This window comes from Neolamprologus multifasciatus, chromosome 5 (genome assembly GCF_963576455.1).
Source record: "Neolamprologus multifasciatus chromosome 5, fNeoMul1.2, whole genome shotgun sequence".
Classification (NCBI taxonomy): Eukaryota; Metazoa; Chordata; class Actinopteri; order Cichliformes; family Cichlidae; genus Neolamprologus; species Neolamprologus multifasciatus.
In genome coordinates this window covers 12,465,030-12,488,540 of record NC_140443.1, presented here as the reverse complement: position 1 = coordinate 12,488,540, position 23,511 = coordinate 12,465,030, and the positions used below count along the sequence as shown (strand labels likewise).

The window sequence follows — 23,511 nt, the reverse complement described above, 5'->3', positions numbered from 1 at the left end:
CCAAGAATTCTCATTCCTACTCACTATTTTTTCCAGGGAATCAGTCTTCACCCATCTCCCTCTATTTTGGCTGTTTTCCTTTTCACTCCCCAAAGTTAGATAAAGTGTTACATTTTGCATTTTTAAGCAAAATATACTAAAAAATTCCTGCCCTATTCTTTCATTCAGTTTTTCCCAATTGAGTTCCCTTTTCTCCACTTCATTTCTCCTCGTTGTTAGTCATCTTCTCATTCATTCATCATCTCTCACTCTCCTTCTTTGTCTTGTCTTCACGTTCAGTTTTTTCCATGTTTTATCCTTCATTTTTTTTCCAGTCACTAAATTTTCCCTCTGTTGGATAAAAAAGACACCGGTCTCCAACCAGCGATTACTTCTCTCTCTTGTCCCATCACGATTCCCTATAAGATGGATAACCTTGTTGAGATAAAAGCATTTATCATTTTCACTTTGCCATTAGAATCACTTTGTGAGCATGACGTTATCTTCACGGGGGGATGTGTTTTACTTTTTCAATTCTTTTCTTTTCTTCTTAAGAAACAATCTAGTCTGTGAGACTGATTTTGTACCAGATTTATTAAGACTACCATTACAACAGTAAGCTGTGAGCAGGAGATTAAATCAATAAGTGAGGCACAATACCTGCAGGGGAGAGAGGAAGGGAGTAAAAACGAACGATGGATGGATGGATAAGGAAAGGTAATAAGAGGGACACACAGTGGGAGGTGATGGAATGACTGACGTAATTAAAGGAGGAAAGGGTAAACAAGGAGGGGGGTATGTTTTCCCCCTTTTAATTTTTTTTATGTGCCCGTTGGTGAAGGAATGGGTCCAAAGGGGGGAAAAAAAACAACACTGATGGTTTTATCTGCTGTGGTAACCTTAACTAAGGACATGATTCACTGGTACAAATTTTAAGCAATATTGTTTGTGTGCAGAGGCAGGTGTCTGCATCTGATTTAAAACTGAGACTATAACATCATCCATACTATTGATTGACTGACTGACATCCATACTATTTGATATCCAGGGCATCCACGCAGAAAGAGACTATTACAACCTGTGAGGACATGTCAGTGAAACTCACATAAAATAACTATTTGTGAGGCAAAGGGTGTGGTTTCCAAGTTAGACGTCTCTCAAGTTTCAACCAAGTGATAGAAGCAGCTACCAACAGGAGCAAATACTACAGCTGGCATATGATGAAGTTGTAAATACATTAGAGGGTTTCCTACACAAGACTCACTGTTTGGATCATCACTACAGTGTATGTGTGCATGTGTGTGTGTTCGAGTGTAGTTGTGTAAACACTCACGTCAATATAATTGGCATTGATGTAGTCAGAGTGGGGGTCTCCATCCAGCAACTGCAGTCGGACTCTGGTGTGATCGTCTGTGGGATCAGATAGCACAAAAATACAACAGGCCTAAAGTTACATTTACCCACAGATCGGAAAAACTAACTGACTGGAGGGGGAACTAACTAACCAGGCCCAAGGTTATGAGTCCAAACAACAAATGTAAGTGCACTTTTCCTGCTGCTGTTGCCTGTTCTTTGTAATTGTTGATGGATCAAGTCCTGTCTCCTGTTAATAGTCAGCATTGGCGTCTTTTACCTGAGTAGATAACCTTTAGTTAATCTTGACTAAGCAAGATAGTTAAAGTTAAAAAGTTAAATTGTGTCATCCAGAAACACCAAACATCCTCAGTTCCCTTGGTATAGTTTTATTTCGACACTTCATTTCAAATGTTTTTTTTTCCCCACTTTAGTTCATTTGGTCTCAGAGCAGTTCCATTCAGATGATCTGAATGGGTATGACAGAAGCAAACACATAAAGTATTAAAGTAACATTTTGTGCATAACTCCCCAGTGCAGATTTATGACAAATATCATTTGCATAAGTCAGGATGATGGGACAAATTCTGTTTCCATTACTTGCTGCTTCTGTCAGCAAGTGCTATTGCATTTACTACCAAATGACAAGCAACACAGATTTATTTGTCTCACAGGCCTTTTCGGGTACTATGCAATGATTCCTTTTAGCTGTAAAAGCTGTTGAACAAATTGTTCAAATGAAATGTCTACTGTACCATTTGCAAACAGTGACATGTGATCACCGAATGAGAAAAAAAGATGGCTTTGGACTTCTCTTCTGCTTTGAAATAGTTGCTGGAATAGCAAAATCAACAGAAATTGTGGACATAATCCAGAGCTAATAGTTCAAAGTGCAAGCAGCAACAGTCATAGTAACTTAGTAATAGCAACTTCATAGTAATGTGACCCAGCAGGCACCATTTGTCAATAAAAGCCGCAATCTGTCCTCTTTTTCTATACCCGCTTGGATTTTATCCACGACTGTCTGAAGATTGCTAATGGTAACAGTGGGATCCAGAGTCATTTCTTTGGCAATTTCTCACATGTAATGTGTGTAAGATACATCTTAGTTGCTCTCGCTGGGATGCATCTTCAGTGATGTTTCTGAAGTCATGAGATGTTTTGGGTTTTTCAACATCAGACGCCCTCGCAAAGATCAATTTCCAACTTTCATCCCATCAGCAGCCACCCATGGATTAGTCCATGGGTGGCTGCTGATAGGACATTTTTATTTCCAATTCCTTACTATTAGCGTATCTGTTTTTGTGTCCCATGAGACTTATATCTCCTCTTCTCTCTCAGTCACGGTTGTTAGAATGGAACTCCTTGTCTTTGTTGTTTGTTCTTCCTGCTTCTTTAGCGTGTCAGCATTTCCTGTTTTCTGCAGGTATGTCCATTTTTTTTGGACAATGACAGTAAGTGTCCAGAGATGGCATGGAGTTTTAAAAAGAGTTCAAAGAAATCCAGGTAGAGAAGTATCACATATTCAAATAGCACAAGCACATATACAAACACAAGTTGTTACATCTCAAGGGGTTTATGAAGTTAGAGTGAAGGTTCAACACACCAGACCCATAAGTCCCAAAAACCTAATAGTAATAAATACAATTATAAATAAATAAATTGATAATCACAAGACTATTTTTACAATCTATAAGAATTTTAATATATCTTTAAATCTCAGAAATTATCTGTAATAATCATGACAGCAGAACCTCTCACCTCACTCACTGTTCACCCTCATTATCCAAGTCCATGTCACCATGACGAAATTTTTTCTTTTTTTCTTTTTGAGTGTCAATTATTTTGTTCTTGGCTGAATATTAGCTATCTATAGCATTGGGACACATATGAGTTATTCAGTGTAATGGGAGGCACTGATTTTTTTTCTTTTTAAACTTAGTTGTAACATAGCAACAGCAGGTAATTGCAGATGATGGGGACAAATAAGAATGATTGCACTGCTTGAAAGTTTATAATTTTTTGAAAAAAAGAAGAAAGCGAATACAGACTAAATGGAAAAGAGCCGGTTGGTAAATGTGAGATATTACAAAGAAAACAAGAAGACAAGAGCAGAAGAGAGGTAAAAATTATGTCACGTGTAGTTGGCAAGTATAAGATAAAGATAAATAACATAAGAGGCTAGGAGAAATGTGGAATGTTGTTACCTTTCAGTCTCTGAAATGGCATCTCATAAATATTTCTGTCTTCCTGGTCATCATCCTAGTATAAAATGACGCACATGTTTGGTTGTTGACCAGCTTAGACCTCTGAACTGTGGTAGCAATTGAGAATGCTTGGGATGGAACAACGTAACAACGCAACAACGTAACAACGTAACAACTGAAACCATGAATTAAACTTCTAGTATTTCTGCAGGATTTATTTTTTACTCATTTTGAATTGAGTTGTTAATTCAAATTGTAAATTGTTAAACAGCTTTTATGTTAGCAGATCTACTGTGTGGTTGATGCATTCATGGAAACCATTTTCTCTGTGTTTATAGAGTTGCATGGGAGCGATCATTATGTTAAAAAGGCGTTAACATTTTTTTTGTTTTGATGACTATCTTAGAATTGATGTGTGAATTCATTTCCATTCATAGCTGGCACAAAATGAGGCCTGAAGCGGAGTAAACATACTCAGAAGTAGGATAAAATTGCAGAGACCGTTAACATTTTTTAACAAGCAAAATCATTTAGAACATACAGCATGTATTTGGATTTTCTATAATAAGGATGTTGCCAAGCAGCTGAACAATATCCTGGAAAGTATAAGAGTGTACTATTTATTTAGATGACGTTAAAGGTGATGTGACTTTTTTTAACTACTTTTTAAATTAAGAAGGTAACAAACACCATTTGTTGATAAAGATCATAAAATTGGTCCAAATCTTCAGTGAGAGCTAGGACATTTCTAGTGGTTCTGACAAAAGAAAAAAATAGGAAAATAAAGATCCGTACATTTTTCTTAAATTCCTATTCAATTACAATTCGAATGAGCCAAACCCATCTCTGATTCAGCAAGTGGCCAATCTATTGCAGGTCTAACAGAGAGAGACAAGATCTCAGAAACACTGTTTAACATATGTGTCCATGTCCAGCAGGTTTGAGCCTACACCATCAAAGTTTTTAATATTTTATTGTTTCATTAATCATTGCTGTAAATAATTCTCTACAGTCTCCAAAATGTAAATATGCAGTCTGTATGCTGAATTTGAGAAAAACGTTAATATTTCAGCAACTAAAATGTGTCATAGCTCACATCTATCACCTAACACCTTATTCTGTTAATTTTGTCACAGAGTAGAATAGAAAATTTGACATCACATGGACAGTCATTTTATATAATTTTTAAATGGAACAAAAACATTCGATAATTTTAACGGTGATTCAAGGTTCAAGTACCAAAAAAACATCAAAAATAGCCCATTGCAGAATGGTCACACAGCCTATTAAGTATGTGATTCATACTTAATAGGCTTTATTATAAGGCTCAAATATGCAGATGAGCTATGTTGCTCCAAGCACATTTTTTTGGTAAAACATTTCTCAAAAATGGTGCTTTTAATAGCCAGACCATGGTGTAGATGTATTTAGCTCAAGTTCTTAGCTCTCAAATGGAATCAGTTGCTGGCCAACCTTTACCTCTGTGATAAGCTGTTTATCTATGAGCTTAGGGCAGTCTCAGTAATGTTGAGAAGCTGAAACTTTGGAGTTTAAACCTTTCATGTAGACTCTTGCAGACATTTGTTTCATTTGTTTGTGGGCTCGGCGTACGTAAACATTGCTTTAGACTGAGCCTGTTCACTGATTATATCGTACATTAGACTGTGAAGTTTATATGTACTATTTATCCTGTGTGTATAACATGTGGTGACTGAACAACATAAACTTAATAAACTAAGTGACATCTTGTGTAAAGATCTACAAAATGCTGCACTCGGGGTTATCCCTGAATTCTGTTGCATCCCTTGGCCAAATTACGATTACAGAACCAAGGGTTTCATGATCACTTAATATGAAAAGACGACCGCGCAGAAAGGTCATGACCGTCAGTAGGGATTACCCCAGGACTGCATTAAAACAGCCACTGCAAGTATGGCAAGCCTCAACTGCAGACTATTTATCCACACGGTCAGGTGAGTTAAAGCACAGAATACATTACAAATTCTTAGAATAACAACATATAACACCTTGATTATCACTTTTAGGATCACCTTGAGGAGAATTATTTGTATAACTGCTATCAGAGTAATGTTGCAGCTCTGGCTGGGCAGCAACAATGATGGCAGCATGACGCCACTCTGCTGGTACAAGATTCTGTCATCAGCTATCAGCGCACTCACACTCACACTCTCAACTCTCTCATTCACTCAGTCAAACACACACACACACACACACACACACACACACAAATATACACAGCATGTAAAAACAAACACAACAGGAGGTAGTCTGCCAGCCGTCTGCTCGTTCCCTCTGTCTTTTTCTTCCTTCTCTTCTCCCTCTTTTACTCCGTTTCTCATCTGCCTGTTCAATTTCTATTCCTCCTTTTCTCTGCTGATCCTGTCCATTTCTGTCTACCTCCTCCTCTCCTCACTTCTCCCCCTCCACGGTCTTCTTTCAGCTACCTGTCTCTCCTCCTCCCCCCTCTCTCTCATTCCCCATGCCATCTTGCTCCTTCAGACAGCAGTAATTACGCAGGGCTAGTGTCAGAGGCTGTAATAACACAGAAGCCACTGATATGAGGCTGGAGGAAAGAAGGGAGGGGCCCTTCCCACTAGCCTGCACGGGGAGGGGAGCTTCTAATTGGGCTCAAATAGCAGGAGGTACTGGCTTGAAAACACTACAGATGTGGACATGGGGCACAGGCTTGAAAAGGCTGATGGGGTGTGTATCATTGAGTGTATGAGTGAGTGAGTGGGAGAAAGAGAATTGTAGACATCTTTTTGTTAGTATGATATACACTATGTGCGCATACATGCAGGCGCAACTGATTCTGAAAGCAAAAGAAAGTCTTTTGTTAGAACCAAGACAACCTCAAATACACACTTCAATGATTACATTTGCAGGCACAGATATTACAGATATTTGTAGTTTTTTCTCTTTTCATTCATGTAAAAGGTTTGCACAATTATAAAACCCAACAACTAGGTGAAGGAAGTCATTTTCACCCAACAACAACACATTTTATTAGATGAAATGCCCTGTTTGTAATTTAGGCTTCACTTCTTTACCAAATCTACATTAATTTCTGTTACGCTAGCATAATAACCAACTAGTGGCTAATTTGCTATTGTTCTCAAATAAGAATGCCTCTTGCACATGGCGAAACTTTTGTGGGTGAACTCCAGATTTTGTAAGCAATTGACACCTCTAAGACAGCACTTCTAGCATCAGACCAGACTGTGCTTTTCTGAAGGAGGAGGAAAACGTTTTTCAGACAGAAGGATGATGGTGTTAATGTACACTACGAGAATGACAGAAGCTTTAGATGCGCAAAATAAAATAATGAAATTGTGAAAAATATGTGAACTTTAACTGTAAAACTAAAACCTCACGCTCAGGCAACTCAGGCAATAAGAACCTAATACTAAATCCAGTATTATACAAAGTCTTAACCCCAATATAAAAATGTGTAGTTGATCAAGTCTTTGTAACTTACATCTAGATATGGATGGAGACATAAAATATAGAGAAGATATGTGCACTCAGCCTGGTGTTGGTGTCTGTAGCATTGGAGTAACAACAAAGTCATTAGACGCTGTGGTGTCCAAGGGCAAAGTGTCACGAACCCATTACTCATTAATGAGCTCCACTCTTCTGCTGAGTCGCCCTATCTTCATAACCTTGCAACTCCCCTCTCTACTTTCCTGTCTTCTCATCTTCTCTCTACTCTCTGCTTTTAGTTTGGTTCCATTCTCTGTCTCATTTCTGTCTTCTATTTTCAAAATCTTGCCATTATTCCAGCAGCCACTGTCAAAGTTTTGTTGGGGAGGACTTGTTAACTTGAGGGGGTAAGGAAAAGGCCAAACAATATAGACGTCTTGTTTTTTATCTCTAGCAAATTTACCAGGGCAGGAGAGAGCTGTAATTTGGAGACATCAGATCAGATGGTATGCACTGCACATGGGGGCTGTACACAAATAAAATGAGCAGGAGCCACCAGCCCTAATGACTGCTATTGTACCACAGCAAACACAAGCAGCTGTTTTTTGCTCTCTTCTATAAATCAAAGGTCAAGATACATTTTTTATTACTTACCACCAAAAGTAAGACCCATGAAATATACTGCAAATATCAGCAGGGGATAATCTATGAAGTCATTATTTTCCAGTTTCATGAATATATTGCCCTTTTATTGCTTTAAAAGGCCAGTGACCACCCTAAATTGCTCAGGCTTGATGAGGCAAAAAAATTATTCAGGTTATATAAGGCCACCCACCACTGAAAACAGTACCTCTGCTTTGCATGGTCTAACCTGGAGCACATTTGGAAACTAGAATAAACACATATCAAGATCACACATAAGATATTTTATTTAAACTTTCAAAGCCCTTTTGTCTTTTAAAACAGCAGCTCTCACAGATTACCCTGAGAATATTGCATTGTACAAAAGAATGGAACATTTTCTTCTGGTATTTGTATCCAGTAAGTGAGTTTTTTATGTTTTTTTTTTTTTTACCTTCACTAACTCTGAAACAAGGCATCACACATAATTTGACCATGATATAATTTGGTTCAAAATTACAATTTAATTAAATGCCAATCAAAACGCACAATCTTGGACTGAATAGCTGTGTGATTAATTTGGGAAAATTAATTCAGTTAAAACAGATAAGACTCTTCTTTCTTGTGGGTTTGTTTTTGTTTTAAAGACAGGACGACAAAGTAATTACTGAGTTATTTATATTGAACAAAACTTTATTCACCTCCGGCAGATATTACATTACGGTCATTTGAGCATATGAGTTAGTGAAAACCTCTATACTGGCTCTTTAATATTCCAGTGTCTCTCCAGCTGCCTGAAGACAGCTAAAAAATATAAAAGATCTTGCTGTTTGAGAATAAAGAGCGTTACGCTTCAGTATGCCCATTAGGTTATATTTTTCAATGCTGGAGAGATAAAGTGGCACTATTACAGACAAGAAGCATGAAAGCATGGAAACTTATGCTACATTCCATAACCTCTTTATAAAAAATATCCCCTTTTCCCTTTGATTCTTCTACTTCCTGTAATTGCTTTACCTGTTTGACACTCAAATACTTAAAAGAGAATTAAAGAGAAGCCTTAAGGTTATTTAGTGATATTACATTTTCATAAAAGGCAAAAGCAAATCAAACAAATGGTTTAAAACAAAGTCTAACACTTTAATACAACAAGTTACTTGTTAATTACACAGTTGAAAACAGGGAAACCTGTTAGGAATTATATCCTCTTTAACAGATTGAACTGAGAAAAATACAAACATGCTCACAGTAGCAAGTTGAAACTGCTGAACAAGATGTTTTACTCTTCTGTCCTCTCCTTCCTTCCTTCCCTTCCCTCTCTTCCCTTCCTCCTGCTCTTTTCAGTAGCTACTAAGCAGGGATTGTGTCTGTCACAGATATACTTAATCAGTTAACTCCCTATGGAGCTCAACTCACTCACGGAATACACTCCGCTGTCAGACCGGCTCAAGGCATTAGGGAATTTAATAGCATGTGTGATTGAGTGTAAGTGTGTATATGGGTTAGAGAGAGACTGAGCAGCTTCTAAGTGTGTGAACATCCGTCTCCCCTTTCTTCCTTAAATGTTCTATGTTCTGGTAAATTTTTTTGGGATGTATCCTGACAGGTTTGTGCATGAGCATTTTTAAAAGCAAATTTCAATAGGCTTTTTTGTGCTTAAATGATGTATTTGTTCCACTGTCAGCAACTTATGCATGTGTGTACCTCAGCATGGATGGAAAAGTGTGTGAGTGTGTTGGGGGGTATTATAGTGTGTAATAGCCTATTAAGACCAGAGCTCCCTGCAGCTGATGTGTCAAACAACACAGAATGCTGTCGACTTACACAAATACACACAAACACAAGCCTCGAGATGCTGTTTCCAGCTGTTTGAAGGCTGTCAGGTGCAAAAAAGATAGAGGAGAGAAAGATGGTGGAAGGAAAATCAGCTTTAAAGTTGGACATGGTTCAATAAAGAGTGATACAAGAGATGATACATCAGATGTGGAAGAAATATATCTTGCAACCATGTTGTCCATGGGAAACATAAAAATTGCACCAGTCAATAACGGTTTAGCTAGTTCAGTAAATAAGCTAGCAAGAAATCAAACACTGTATATTTTTATATATTAATTTAGAGAATTCAGTATTTGGCAATTTCTTAAGTTCTGCATCTCTGTTATTAAAAATAAATAAATTAAAATTTAAGAACTATACCTGAAGATTTGATTCTTCAACTTCCCTTCAAGGCTGCTTTAAGATTGGCTGGTATGTTTAAACTGCTCCCTGAGAGTCATGTTTTCTGCAATGCATGCTGGATGTGTATACACACAAACACAGACACACTCTTTTGCAAGTCTTCCTTCACTACATGCATGAATCTTCTCTGCGGTCGCCCTGTTTTCCTCATGCCTGGCATAGCTCTTTGTCCAGTATATTCACGCTCTCTCCTCTGCATATACGCAAACAAGTCTCTCAAACATCATCTTGAAACCACTGAAACTGAATGGTGCCAATGATCCTGTTCATCCCGGTCACTCCCAATGAAAATCTTAACTTCTGCAACTTTTCTGTCTCAAGCTCAGCCTACCGTCTTTTTTGTCAGTGGCACCATCTCCAAGCCGTCCATCAGGTCTCACTACCATCTTCTAAACCTTCCCTTCCATTCCTCAGGCATCCTCTCTCGAGTAAGAGATTGTGGTAAACAATCTGGTCAAAAAGCCAAATTCAGTCCCCCCCTAGACATCTCTATACCTCCACAGCAATGTCATCTGGATCAACCACCGTTCCAGTCTTCATTCTTTTCTCAACTGCTCTCACGTTCTCCCTACTAATGCACCGCACTCCCTGAATCACTAACTTTCCTCCATCTGTCCTCTCTTATTTTCTTCATTCATCAGATGCTCAAAGTACTCCATCCATCTTCTCAGCATGCTCTCTTCACTTGTTAGCACATTTCCATCTCTGTCCTTAATCACTCTTATCTAGTGCACATCTCTCTGCCTTGCTAACTTTACAAGTCTGTTTCTCCTTCCTTGATATCTAGCCTTACAAGACACTGTAAGTCTTTTCCTTTGTGACCTCTCTCTTTGCTGAAAGCCTAGTTTCCATTTACTCAGTCTACTTTTTTAATCTCCCCGACTATCCTGTGTTTTCTTTTCTAACATGTTCCTTTGAATACTTTCCTATATGGCCTCATTCCAACACCAAGTCTCTTCTCCTCTTCCCTCTGTCCAGATGATAACCAACCATTTACTCAGCAGTACAGCTGTACTTTCCCAGTCATCTGGTAACCAACTCTTCCCTACCACCCAGAGCCTGTCTCAACTCCTCCATGAATCACCCTTTTTCACCCAATGTTGTTCCCTCCTCTTCTGGTAGTAGCTTTGGCACTAATCAACAGCTACATAAAAGCAGGTGGACCAACTGCCACCAACACCAGCACATGACATGGCACCCAAAATCATCACAAAGTGTAAAACTGTAACCTCACAGTAGATTTCAAACACCTTGGATTCTGTGCCACTCCACTCATGCTCCAAACTCTAGGACACTGATTTCAAAAGAAATGCAAATTTTACCTTAATCTGAAAAGAGGACTTTGGACAACTGAATATGGTAAATGGCCTGTATTTGTATAGCACTTTTCTAGTCCCTAAGGACCCCAAAGCGCTTTACACAACCTGTCATCCACCCATTCATGCACACATTCACACACTGGTGATGGCAAGCTACATTGTAGCCACAGCCACCCTGGGGCGCACTGACAGAGGCGAGGCTGCCGGACACTGGCGCCACCGGGCCCTCTGACCACCACCAGTAGGCAACGGGTGAAGTGTCTTGCCCAAGGACACAACGACCGAGACTGTCCAAGCCAGGGCTCGAACCGGCAACTCCGATTACAAGGCGAACTCCCAACTCTTGAGCCACGATCGCCCCATATTTACATACAATATTTCATTTTCTCCTTTGCCCAGGAAAGACACTTCTGATGTAGTCTCTGGTTCAGGTGTGACTTGATATTAGGAATGCAGCAGTTGTAGATTAATCCCTGAAGACATCAGTGTATCGTGGCTCTTGATGCACTGACACCAGCCTCTGTCCTTGTTTGATTCTCTCAAGTTCTTTAAAAAACAACTTTTCCTATACTCCTCTCAAGGCAGTGATCATCCCTGATGCTTGTACAGTTTTTCCTGCCACACTTTTCCATTTCAGTTCCAGTTCATTCCAGTTTAATATGCTTTTATACAACACTCACGCCACCCATTTAAACAATGACCCTCTGTGGAGGGTGCCAATGATCATCATCTGAACAGCTGTGAAGTCAGCAGTCTTCCCCATGATTATGGTTATGTGTGCTGAAGGAAACCAAGAGATAAATGGTATTTACAATTTTTGCTTAGCAAATTTACTAAAATTTGAAATGAAATATTTGATCATTTGTGGAACTGTTTTTATGATTTTCTATACACTATAAACGATCAACAATAAAGGTTTGAAATATTTCACTTTACAAGTAGTAAATATAGAATATATGAAAGTTTACCAAGTTTAACAATTTTGTGAGATGCACTTGTATGGCTTTCTAGACAGCAGCACATCTCATTAAATCTGATTCATTCATCAACAATCAATTATCACACACTGTCAATGATCACAGCTCATCGTTGTTAGCTATCAACGAGTATCAAACTGCCAACCCCCTGACGTTTTGGAATGATGAAATATAATCACTCATAATCCTCCACCTTCTAATTAAAAATACAATCACTGGTGAAACCATTACTTCAGCATCTCTTTCCACTACCTGATGATTTTGGGGGATAAACAGCAATCATTAAAAATCAGCATCACATTTCTACATGTTTTGTGATTACCATGTGATTCTTACCCCCGACTGCGTCTGAAGAGGAACAATGATTAACAGCAATCACCTTCAACAGTGTCAATAATACTGCCACTGGCATTAAAAATCAGACTAATTATTAACGTTATTTGTGCGCATCTCTCCTGGTGGGAGCTTCTAACGAAACCATTTCATTCTTTGGTAGCTCTAGAAGTCTTCTAGGATAAGCTGAAGCTGGTTTTAAGTAGCACATTAACAGCAGTGGTTAACACTGGCTACTGTAAAGAACTTTGCAAAGGACTGCACTCGTGGCTCAAAGAGTTGACAGTTCGTCTTGTAACTGGAAGGATGCCGGTTCGAGCCCCGGCTCGGACAGTCTCGGTTGTTGTGTCCTTGGGCAAGACACTTCACCTGCCGCCTACTTGTGTTGGCCAGAGGGGCCGATGGCGCGATATGGCAGCCTCGCTTCTGTCACTCTGCCCCAGGGCAGCTGTGGCTACAACTGTAGCTGCCTCCACCAGTGTGTGAATGTGAGAGTGAATGAATAGTGGAATTGTAAAGCGCTTTGAGGGCCCTGAAAAGCGCTATATAAATCCAGTCCATTATTATTATTAGTGAATTTATCTAAAGTTGTTTAGGTCTATTCCATCATATATTCTACATCTGTTTCTAAATATGACTTTTTTAAAAACATGACAGGTTACTTTCGAAATAAGAATGTTTGCAAAATGCTCATCGTGAGAAAAGAAAGAGTTTCTGAAAAACACAAATCAAATTCATCTTACTGTACGTCTGTGGACGTGCAGCAGTACTGCACTGCTACAAGCAATCAAGCACAAACCAGACTGCTGTGATCTGTACAAACCTGAGTAATATATATGTGTGTGTGCATGCGTGTGCGTGTGTATAGACTGCAGGTGTGGGACTCTCTCTTATTTGTTCAGAGCGTGTGTTTATTTGTATAACTGTGTGTGTGTGTGAGTATTTGTGACAGCTTGGAGGATGCTAATATTTGTTGTGGTTCTTTGGTCAAACACTTCAGAGGACTTGTTGGCGTTCTGAGTTCAGAGCAGCTCAACAGACGTGTTGCGAATCTGAGCCAGAGAGGATAGGAAGAGGGGAGACACACTGTGTACAGCTGCATATAAAACTAACACACACACAGTCACTCTCTCTCACACACATACACAGTTGTGCTTGTTTTTAAAACCTTCTTTGCCTGTTCACTTTGTTTTTTTTCTCCGCGCAGAACCCCATACACACAATGCCCTTATCTTCTCTTGCATTCATTTTTCCCTTTCATACACACACACACATACACACTTACGTCACCTCTGCTGTAATGAGAAGCAACATGATGCAGGAGGGGATCCTGATTATGCCAGTGATGCTTGGAGGTGTAAAACCAGGTGAAGGGTGCCTGTGCATAGTAACAGTGTCTTGGAAAAGACTACCAGCCTGTGAAATGATTCTTATTCACCTTAAGGACAATACATTAGTGAACAGAAGGAGTCAGAAAGAGATTCAAAAGAAAGAACAAGAAGTAGTGAGGTTAGGTTAAATGACATGAAAGAAAATGTGAGAAAGGCTGAGGTACGATAGAATGACTGATGCAACACGAATAGATTAAGTTTAGACAAGTAGTTAGCGACAGAGGGGAGATTCAGTTACATTTCAGAAAGAAAGAGAAGACAGAAAGAGGAAAAAAAAGACCAAAATGTGGGGAAAAAAAATAGAAAAAGGAAGCCAGATGAAGGAAGATAAAAGGAAAAGCAAGAAAAGAAAATGACAGACTATGGAGCGGCACATTCTCACTTTGGCAATTTAAAATATTTAAGCATTTTGTCTACAGTGAGGAGACAGAGTCACGAAGCTTTTAGATGTAACTTGAGTCAGTTTTCGAAGTTAAGGAGCTAAACTGTGCCTTTTTCTCTTTTTCACAATAAACATAAAATGGAAATAATGAGATTCAGGAAAAAACATGAATGTAGTTGAGAAGAGAAAGAACTGGGAAAATAAAGTTTCCTGGTACAAAAAAATGAGACCGATACAACACAGAAATCTGCTTCCAACAGAACACATATCACTAATGAGTTACCTAAAAAAGTAAATGTTTTATTTTCAGCGTCCCTCTTGGGGAAAATGAAGTGCAGAAGGAGCTGAACAAAGAGAGTATAGATGTGTGTGTACGTCTATATTTGTATATGACAAACTGTTAGAGAGTTCTTACTCAGCATTACACACCGAGTAAACTCTCTATAAAGTTAAATTACTTATTACAGCAACAGGTCTTTGTTTTGTTCAGTTTTGTTTTGTTTTTATTTTTGAGGTTTATAATACAGAATTCCCAGTGATGCAAAAAGCAATATGAAGAAATCAATAAGCAAATCAATGATCATTGATGTGTAGGTTAGACAGATGGTTTCTGAAATATATAAAGAAACACCACACTGACTTCTGACTTCGTTATTGATTCGATGCAGTTGGTGAGAAAATACATTTTCTCAGCAGTCAGGTAAAATACTGAGAGGCTGTCTTGCAAAATATAAACTGAATCAACAGATACCTGACTCTATATTTCTCTGAGTTTATAGCAATGGTGTCTGTGAAGGTTCTCAGTCAGCCAGAGTTTCGGCCCAACTTTTTCATGTGAATTCCTGAGGTTTCACAATGAACTCACCCGAAACTCTGGCTGATTGGGACCCACACCCAGTTTCACACCTTGGCTCAGGCGATTAGAGGATCATCAGGGGGTCCTTTTGTCCCTCTGTGGGGGGATACTCCCACTAAGTTTATACCTGGGACTCTCCACCATTTGACCTTAGAACTGAAGAAGCTTCTCGGATGAGAGGTGAAACGTCTTCAAGTAACTTAAAGAAGTCCAGACGCTTTTCTTTGCAAGCTCCTTTGACTATAGCAATGGTGGCATTTCTAATGCTCGAACTCAACTCTTGTGGAAACACCAATACATTTCCCTCCTGGGACTGCCTAACTTAACTAATAAGTTTAATGTACAACACTATTTTTTTTTGTTAGGCAGTGAGATTAATTTTAAATTATGAAGCAGTGTGAAAACAGACAGACCACATTTTATAAACAGTAACATTTGTAGCAAAATCAATTCATTAAAATCTACTAAAATTACCTTTAAATGTAATCCAGGGAATACACAAGCACAAACTGTCTGGCAAAATGCCATACAGAGGAGAAATAAACACTCTAAATATGATGCAGGAGTGTGCATGAAGACTAATAATAGCAGTCAAAAGGAAATCTATCATGGCCTTTGCCGTACAACAGACTTGAGAATGCATCACCTCCTGCTTTCCTTTTTTTTCTCTTAGAGAACACAAAGACCTCAAAACGAAGGAAGGATGCTCAATGATATTATGCATTCCTTAGACTCTTACCATAAGCTCCACTATCACAGCTAAATGCCTAATCCTAACTGTAAACTAACCTTAACCCTAAAACCACATTCTGATCATCAAATAGCCTCTAAAGGTTTGTCTGAAAGTTAAGGCCATACAAAAAGCTTAAAAAATATAACTCTTTATTTTAAGGTCTGTTAATGAAGCTGTGCAAGGCTACACGGCATAATGCCCAAGTACACACAACTCCTTTTTGCACATATGCATTTTAGTTTAAAGAAATGCCTCTGTTGAATTATGAATGACCATATGGGTAGAACTGAGAGCTAAGAGGGAAAAGAAAGGAAAAAAAAGCAAAGCGGAGGAGAAGGATGCAAAGGAGGGAGGAGGAAATAGCAGCAGACAGATGCCTATAATGAGGAAACACTACTGCGCCTTGCCTCAACCCATAAACTGTCAATGTTGATCAGAGAGGGTGAACAGATGGATAGAATCACAGGGAAAGAGAGGAAGAACGGAAAGGTGAAAAAAGATGAAATGAGAAAAACATGACTGGATTGAAGAGAGAAGGGAGAGAAAAAGGGAAGTGAATTTAAATTGGAGATAAAAATATGGTTAAAATTTCCAAAAAAGAGAGAAAGGGTGAGGTGAAAGGAGATGACATGTCGAGAAAAGTGCAGTGGGAGGTAATAGATGGAGGGAAAGGAGTAAAGAAAAAGTAAAATGAAGAACAAGGAGGTGAAAAGAGGTTGATTGGTGAGAAAAGGGAAGAAAGGAAAAAATGAGATTGTAGAAGACAGATGAAAAGGGATTGGGAAGAGAGAAAAAGGAATTGCAAAAACCGAGTGTTGAGGAAAGGAAGTTATGAGAACAAGTGGGGAGAGGAGGGAAAGTGTTGAGTAGATGGGAGGACAGGAGGCTGGTAGATTAACATTTATTTAGTGTGCTGAAGGGATTTCAAACATGGCATCAACCGTTTGTGTTGGCAGATGGCCGGAGGAAGAGTGTGTTAACACTTCAACTCGAATCAGCCCTTTCCAAACTGTTCCAGAGAGAGAACGAGAGAGGAAAAAAGAGGTGGTAAAAGTACGCATTAGTGTGCGTATGTGGAAAGGAGAGAAAGTGCTGCTGAGAAGTCACACATAGGGAAACGTCCTCACAAGGATGGAACAATTATCACAGCTGCCTCAGAAGAGATTTAAAGGCTTAGAACTAGAATGTTGGCTTAAATCTCACAAAGCCAGACCGCAAACTTAGGCTCCATTCACAGTGATCTGTGAAGGTTCAATGGGCATTTGTTTGGGTTAGAGATGCTGTCACCGTGGTGACACCGAAACGACCTCTGAGACAATGAGATCAGATGTTAACCGATAAACATAGATGTCACTTGAACTCCTAATTTGGTGAGTCTTAACATAAACCCCTTCCTGCTGCCATTTATAGGGCTTCACTGAAAACTGATTGCTGATTGAGTTTGGAGTGGTGAATGCAGCGCTGCACAACTGTGCTAAAAAGCTGTCTTGTGGTCTCAGCATCATGTGTAATATAAACTATGTTTAGGTTTGAATGGATTCAAATTCAATCGAAGTCCAACAAGCAGAACTATATGTGTTTATGAACTTTGTTAAACTTGTGAGCTTCAAAGCAAAATGCAAATAATTGGTTTCAGAAGGCAAGTCAAAGTTTAAAATGACGGAAGAACCTTTTACTCGTTTTTAAAGTTTGATCGTTAGCCAGTTATTCTGTCTCTCAACACATTCCTTGTTCTCATAAAGATACAGAAAAAAGTCATTTCCCCTACGGCCTTTTGAAACATTTTCCCAAGAAAATGAGCCTTTGTATAATCACAGAAAGCAAGATGGACAGTTTCCATTACTAGGTCCTTGTAATTAAAGGATTTATACTAATAGCAAATTTATCATAATTCCTGTTGGCTATCAAGTCCTTGACAGGCTATTTCATTTCAGCACAGTGTTTCATTTTAAAGCCTTCAGGTTACAACAGTGTCTTTGCCTTGACATCTAAACCCCTGTAATGAGATATGTACGTGCACACTGATCTGAGTGGCCAACGCACGCGCGCACGCACGCACGCACGCACGCACGCACGCACGCACGCACGCACACACACACACACACACGTGTGTGATCTTCTGGATCATACTGGCCATGTGGGTCAGGCAAAGCCACACATGCTAAAACATGTAGATACACACCCATAAGGAGCTTATTAAAACTTTAGCCAAACAATATGCTTCTCTTGTTCAAACCTAATAGAGGTCTGAGGTTGCCATGTACAATTTAACCAGCAAGCACACAAACACTCCTCTACAGAACATCCAATCAGACAAACATCATTCATGCACACACATTCACATGCTAACTCTAATGACCAAACACAATCACATTTATGTTACATATCGTATGGTCCCCAATCTGAATATCATTACAGCACTCTGTCTACACTCCAAAATGAATGTTAAGAAAAAAAACCTCTCTGAATAAAATAGGGGCTGGTGGCTTTGATCATCAAGGATTGAAATAAATCCCTCTGCAAATTCAGAGTTATTTTTTACATGTGTATCAGACTTACCAAAGACGGGGATATGTTTTAGTCGACTTTGATATTGTGTTATTAAAAAAAAAAAAGGGGGGGGGGGGGGGGGGGCTGGCGATACACCAAAAGATGGTTTTCTTTCTGCATAAACTTAAAATCAAAATTCTAAATTAATTTTTTTCTATTAAAGATTATAAGCCTTTCCCCAATAATTTAGCATACATGAGCAAGAGCATCCAACAAAAGAAAAGCACCAATAGTGAGTTTATTATCCTTTCGCTTTATTATTGCAATGATAACAAGATAGCAGCACTTGCAATGGTTTCATGTTGTGTTATTTGGAAATTCTGAACAAAACAAAATGACACAAGTAAAATAAGGGACATGCTTACAATATCATATATTTTAAAATGGTGAAAGTGCCAGTGCAACACTGCCTTCTTCCAAGAGATTGATCTTAATAGTGTTAGAAAGGCATAAATGTTGCAAGGCTAGCAAGTGTTTTCATTTATAATCAAGCTATGTCACATCCAGACACTGACAAAGGTGACCAAAAAAATATAAGAAAAAATAAAAAAGCTATCATAAATGTTGAGTTTAAAAAAGACATGCTAAGAATCCAAGAAGATTGTTCTGCCTGAAGAGAGAAACTGTAAGTATGTGACTGATAAATCTGATATTGGTTTACACAAAAAAAGCATCTTTTTTTTCCAAGTCTTTTTTTTTTTTTGGCGAAGCAGATGTTGAAAAAAATAATAAAAAAATTAAGTTGAAGTCCTATATTAACATGCAGTCTTGAGTTTCTTGTTTTTGTCTTTATTCCCCCATTAATTTAAATGGTTCTGCTGTCAGAGATCAATGTTTCAGTATAATTACAGTAGCGTATCATAAGTAGCATTTCTTAAAAGTGGTCTGGTCAGTGTGTTGACCCAAGTGGATATCTTTCAAAGCCCAGTTCAAAACCAAGTCACCAGATAATTCCATCCATTATCATCCATGGGTATGTCATCCATTCCATCGATGACATACCCAAAGTTTGGTGGAGTGAGGAATACTTGTTCATAGGTCTGATTGTTGAGGTTTCTTTATATTTTTGTAGCATCTTTACTTTATAATATAAAGCTCCGTGAGGTTACTGTTGTTGTGAGTTGGCGCAATGAAAATAAAACTGAATTTAATTGCAAAAAAGGTAAATGACACTTTAAGGGTGTATGTAGCCCCATAAATATGGACTTGAGTTATGCAGCTAAAGGAGGGTGTCCTCCTTCATACTGCAGCATATTTTTGTACCTGTTTGTCTTCCTAATAATTTTAAAGATAATGAAAACTTGCTATTGATGTTATTCAAACAGTTTTGATGATGATGCATTTCAGCTACAAACAGAACCTCACAGCAGCCATAGACGGAAGAGAATTTTGTGGCAATGCTTTAATACATCAAGCACACTCAATGCAATTAGTTTCACAGAGACAACTATTTGTTCAGATGTTTTGTTTCTATTTTTGTTTAATGCGTGCATATGAGCCAATCCAAAAGCGATCACAGGAGACCACTTCCCAAAGTGGGAACTACAGGGGACCCATAGAAACCTGGCTCCTCTGCAAGTTACCCCTGAAAATATGACTTATGAAGTTATGGGAAATATAAATATTAACAATAGTCTCCTTCATCACCATGTATTTATATTTACTGTAATTGTAATTGGTATTGTAAAACTCTCTGTCACAAGTCACTGTGGTGCTGTGTGTACAGCAGTGTGTACTTTTTATCTGATTTCATAGAATTCATATTATTACTCAGGGCTTGATTTATAAATCAGGTGCTGTTATACCACAGAGAAGGTTCTGGTGGGCGAGCAGAGAGAAAAATTGATGGAATGCAAAAAAACAAAGCAAGACATATGCTTGCTTATTAAACAAATCGAAACCAAAATGCCATCATGCAGAATTTATTATGATCGTTATTATTATTATTATTATTATACACTTTACAAGTGCGCAAGTAGCAGAGATTTGCTCTGAAATGCACTGGAGGACACGTGTATGAGTGTGAGCAAGGTGTGTGAGGTGGAGCCGCAAGGTTGAATGCTTGATATTAGTATTTTACCAAATGGTTCATAAATGAAATCCTGTGGTTACAAATGAAACACAGCACACCAAACTAATGTGAAGCTTCAGGCTGGACAGTTAACGGAGAAACGTATTTGTACTGTAGAAAAATCCAACTGAAGAGACGGTTACATATTTAAGCCAATATTCAAACCAAATTAGTCAGTCAAAACAAACACCAAGGTAAAAATGGCTAAAATAAATAAATTAAAATAAGCAGTATCAAATAAAGACTAAAATAAACCACACTAAACCTCACAAGGCCAGATTACAGTTCAAACTTTACTAAATGCGTAACACAGCCACATTCAGCAAAAAGTACTGCAGGAGTATTCATTCCTGTCATTGCAGTACTCACAAGCGATGATGTTGCCATAGCGATTCTTGTTGCGGTTCTCATCCTTCTTGGCTGTTTCCCAGGGTGCTGTCTGTCCCTCTGCCAGGGCCTAAACATACACATGTCCACATGCATGTGCAGACAGACAGACACACACACACACAAATAGTTTCATATTCGAGTATGAACATACAGAAATATGCAAGCACATATGGTCTGATGCCTAGAGCTTGTATACTGACACATGCGCTGGCAGAAGTTGAAAATGAGTAAAATGAATATGAATATGAATGAAAAGACAATCAACAGTCCGTGGCTTAAACATAACTACACTCTCACAGAAACAAAGGATAAAGGCAGTGATTATTATTTGTCAACCTGGATGTAAAAAAGTTAGACTTTCCAGTCAGTAAACACACCACAGAACTTCTGGTTAGATATTTTCTAATGGCATAATACCAGATTTATCTGTCCCAACTGGATCACTACTTTAGCCAGGTAACTGTTCTGCCAAATTTCAGCTAAATATGAGATATCTAATCAACAGACCAACAGACAGGATTGAAAACATAACCTCATTCCAGCTTTACTGGCAGAGGTAATCTGCTTAAATTCCTACACTGAATTTAAAAAAGCAACTGCCAGCAAGCTGCAACTTTACAGAAGAGGGAAGATGTTCTTTTTTTATTTGTTTTTTTTTTTCTTTTTTTAATATTTGAAACCAAAACGCACAAGTAAATAGATGAAAAGCTGAAAAAAAGACTAAAACTCTGAGTTCATTGTTCTGCTGCTTTGGTCTGAAAGACAATATCCTTTCAGCCCTTTGCTGGAGGAGAGAAGACAGATTGTTCTTACTCCCTGCTGTGATACTGGCCTATGTGACAAACCTTACAAACATGGCAAGGACAAAATCTGTATGTGTGTGTGGGTGTGCTTGTCATTGCATTTGTGCATTCTCATAACTGATTTGTCTATGCACACATTTGTTGAAATATTTGTATGTGTGAATGTGTACTATGATTTATTAAAAATGCGTGTGTGTGTGCCTGTGTCTGCGCGTGCACATGTATAAGATCACTCTCAAGCTTGCATTAAGCAACCAAACCCCAACTCCCAAAGGCTGCCATATGGACACTGAACTATTTTAGTACTGCTCATTCATATGGGCACACAAACACACATTCTCACTACAGGGACAAAAGGACAGTCCTTTTTTAGTCCAGTAACAGCTTAAGAACAGACAACAGCATTCACTTTTGAACAGCGTTATGACCTATATACACAGACATGCACATACACACACACACACACACACAAACTAGACAATACAAACACATTGTGACAGAAAGACAAACACCTAAACTTGTTGCTCAGTCAAGCAGAAAATGGATTGTTTCAAGTGGCATATGCGTCTGAGTCCAATATGTGTGTCTGTGCATGTGTGTGAGAATGTGTGTGTGTGTGGACTGTAAGTAGGACTTTCCACTGTTGCATAGTTCATGTTTATTTACCAAAAAGACAGAAAATTGTGTCGTCCTCTAATGTTAGTTAAAAGCTCCATGTGTGATACCATGTGAGAGCAAGAGAGTGAGATTGTGTGTGTGTGCATGTGTAAGAGAGAGAGAACATTTGCATGAGGTGTGGGTTGGCTGTATTTTCTTGACCTGAAAACATAACACAGTTTTAATCAGACTCTTCTTATTTGAATTCTATTGCTGATTGGGATTTTTAGCATTTTGTATAAAATCACTGAGTGGGTGGACCACACACAGAGTCTCTGTTGCACTGCTGAGTGGGTGCTTTAGGTTTTTCTGCAGTAAGAGTTCAATTAAATAAAATATTCCATTTACAATATAATTACGGTGGAATTAATTATTTACACTTTTGATCTGCATCATCCGAAAACTCTCCACCGAAATAGGGGCACTATATATTATTGGACTGCATCACATGAAGGGTAAAGATATAATAGCTAGTTAACTCATCCACCCTATCAGGTGTCAAACAATGTGGAATATTACTTTAGAAGTAAAAGGTGTAATCCCAGTGAGGAGCTAAATGTTGACAGTGTGGCTTCTGTTGGTGTTAGTGGGGTTAATGGGTTTCAACAATGGAGGTCACATCGCATGCAGAGACAAGGACAGGAAAGCTCCATATGGGTTGCGGTGACAGATGAAGACACACGCGTACACGGACACACACACAAACACACGCACACCCAAAATACTGGAGACAGCTGGAGAGAAATTGTCTGGGTTTAGTAGCTTCCTCTAGAAAACTCAATTTGCTATAGACGGTTATACGGTTGCGGGTGAAAGGACAGGGAATGATAGAAGAGGGTTTTGGAGTTACTTATATATAAGTTTTGATTAACCGTAGGATTGGCAGGACTAAAGTTGTTGTGACATTTAAATAACATGAAACATACATTAAATGGTACAATGTCTTTTAAAACTACCTCAAAAGTAAATCCTACATCTGATGAAATGACTGAAAAAGTCAGAGGTGGGGCCCTCTATACTGTCTAGTGTCTCCTTTTAAACTCTGAGATTAAATAGATAGACCTGGTATCTACCAGCTCTTTTTCTCTCTCTCCCTCTCTCTCTCGCTCTAATGCACACACACAGAGGCATACACACATTCAACAATAAATCACATTTGCTCTCCCCTGAAACGTATCAGTGGGTTTAAACCAAAATGACAGGAAGC

At 38.6% G+C, this 23,511-nt stretch overlaps 1 protein-coding gene across 8 annotated transcripts in view; it reads right to left on the bottom strand.

The window, feature by feature from the left end:
* The window catches only part of ptprt (protein tyrosine phosphatase receptor type T), a 312,417-nt gene that overhangs the window by 30,738 nt on the left and 258,168 nt on the right, over positions 1-23,511 (bottom strand). For all 8 annotated transcript variants that reach the window (XM_085158891.1, XM_085158893.1, XM_085158894.1 and 5 more), the window contains 2 exons: positions 20,824-20,911; positions 1,313-1,389 (listed from right to left, as the gene is read on the bottom strand). In XM_085158891.1, coding sequence (XP_085015017.1) covers positions 1,313-1,389; positions 20,824-20,911 — 165 coding nt within the window. The remainder of the gene's footprint in view (positions 1-1,312; positions 1,390-20,823; positions 20,912-23,511) is intronic.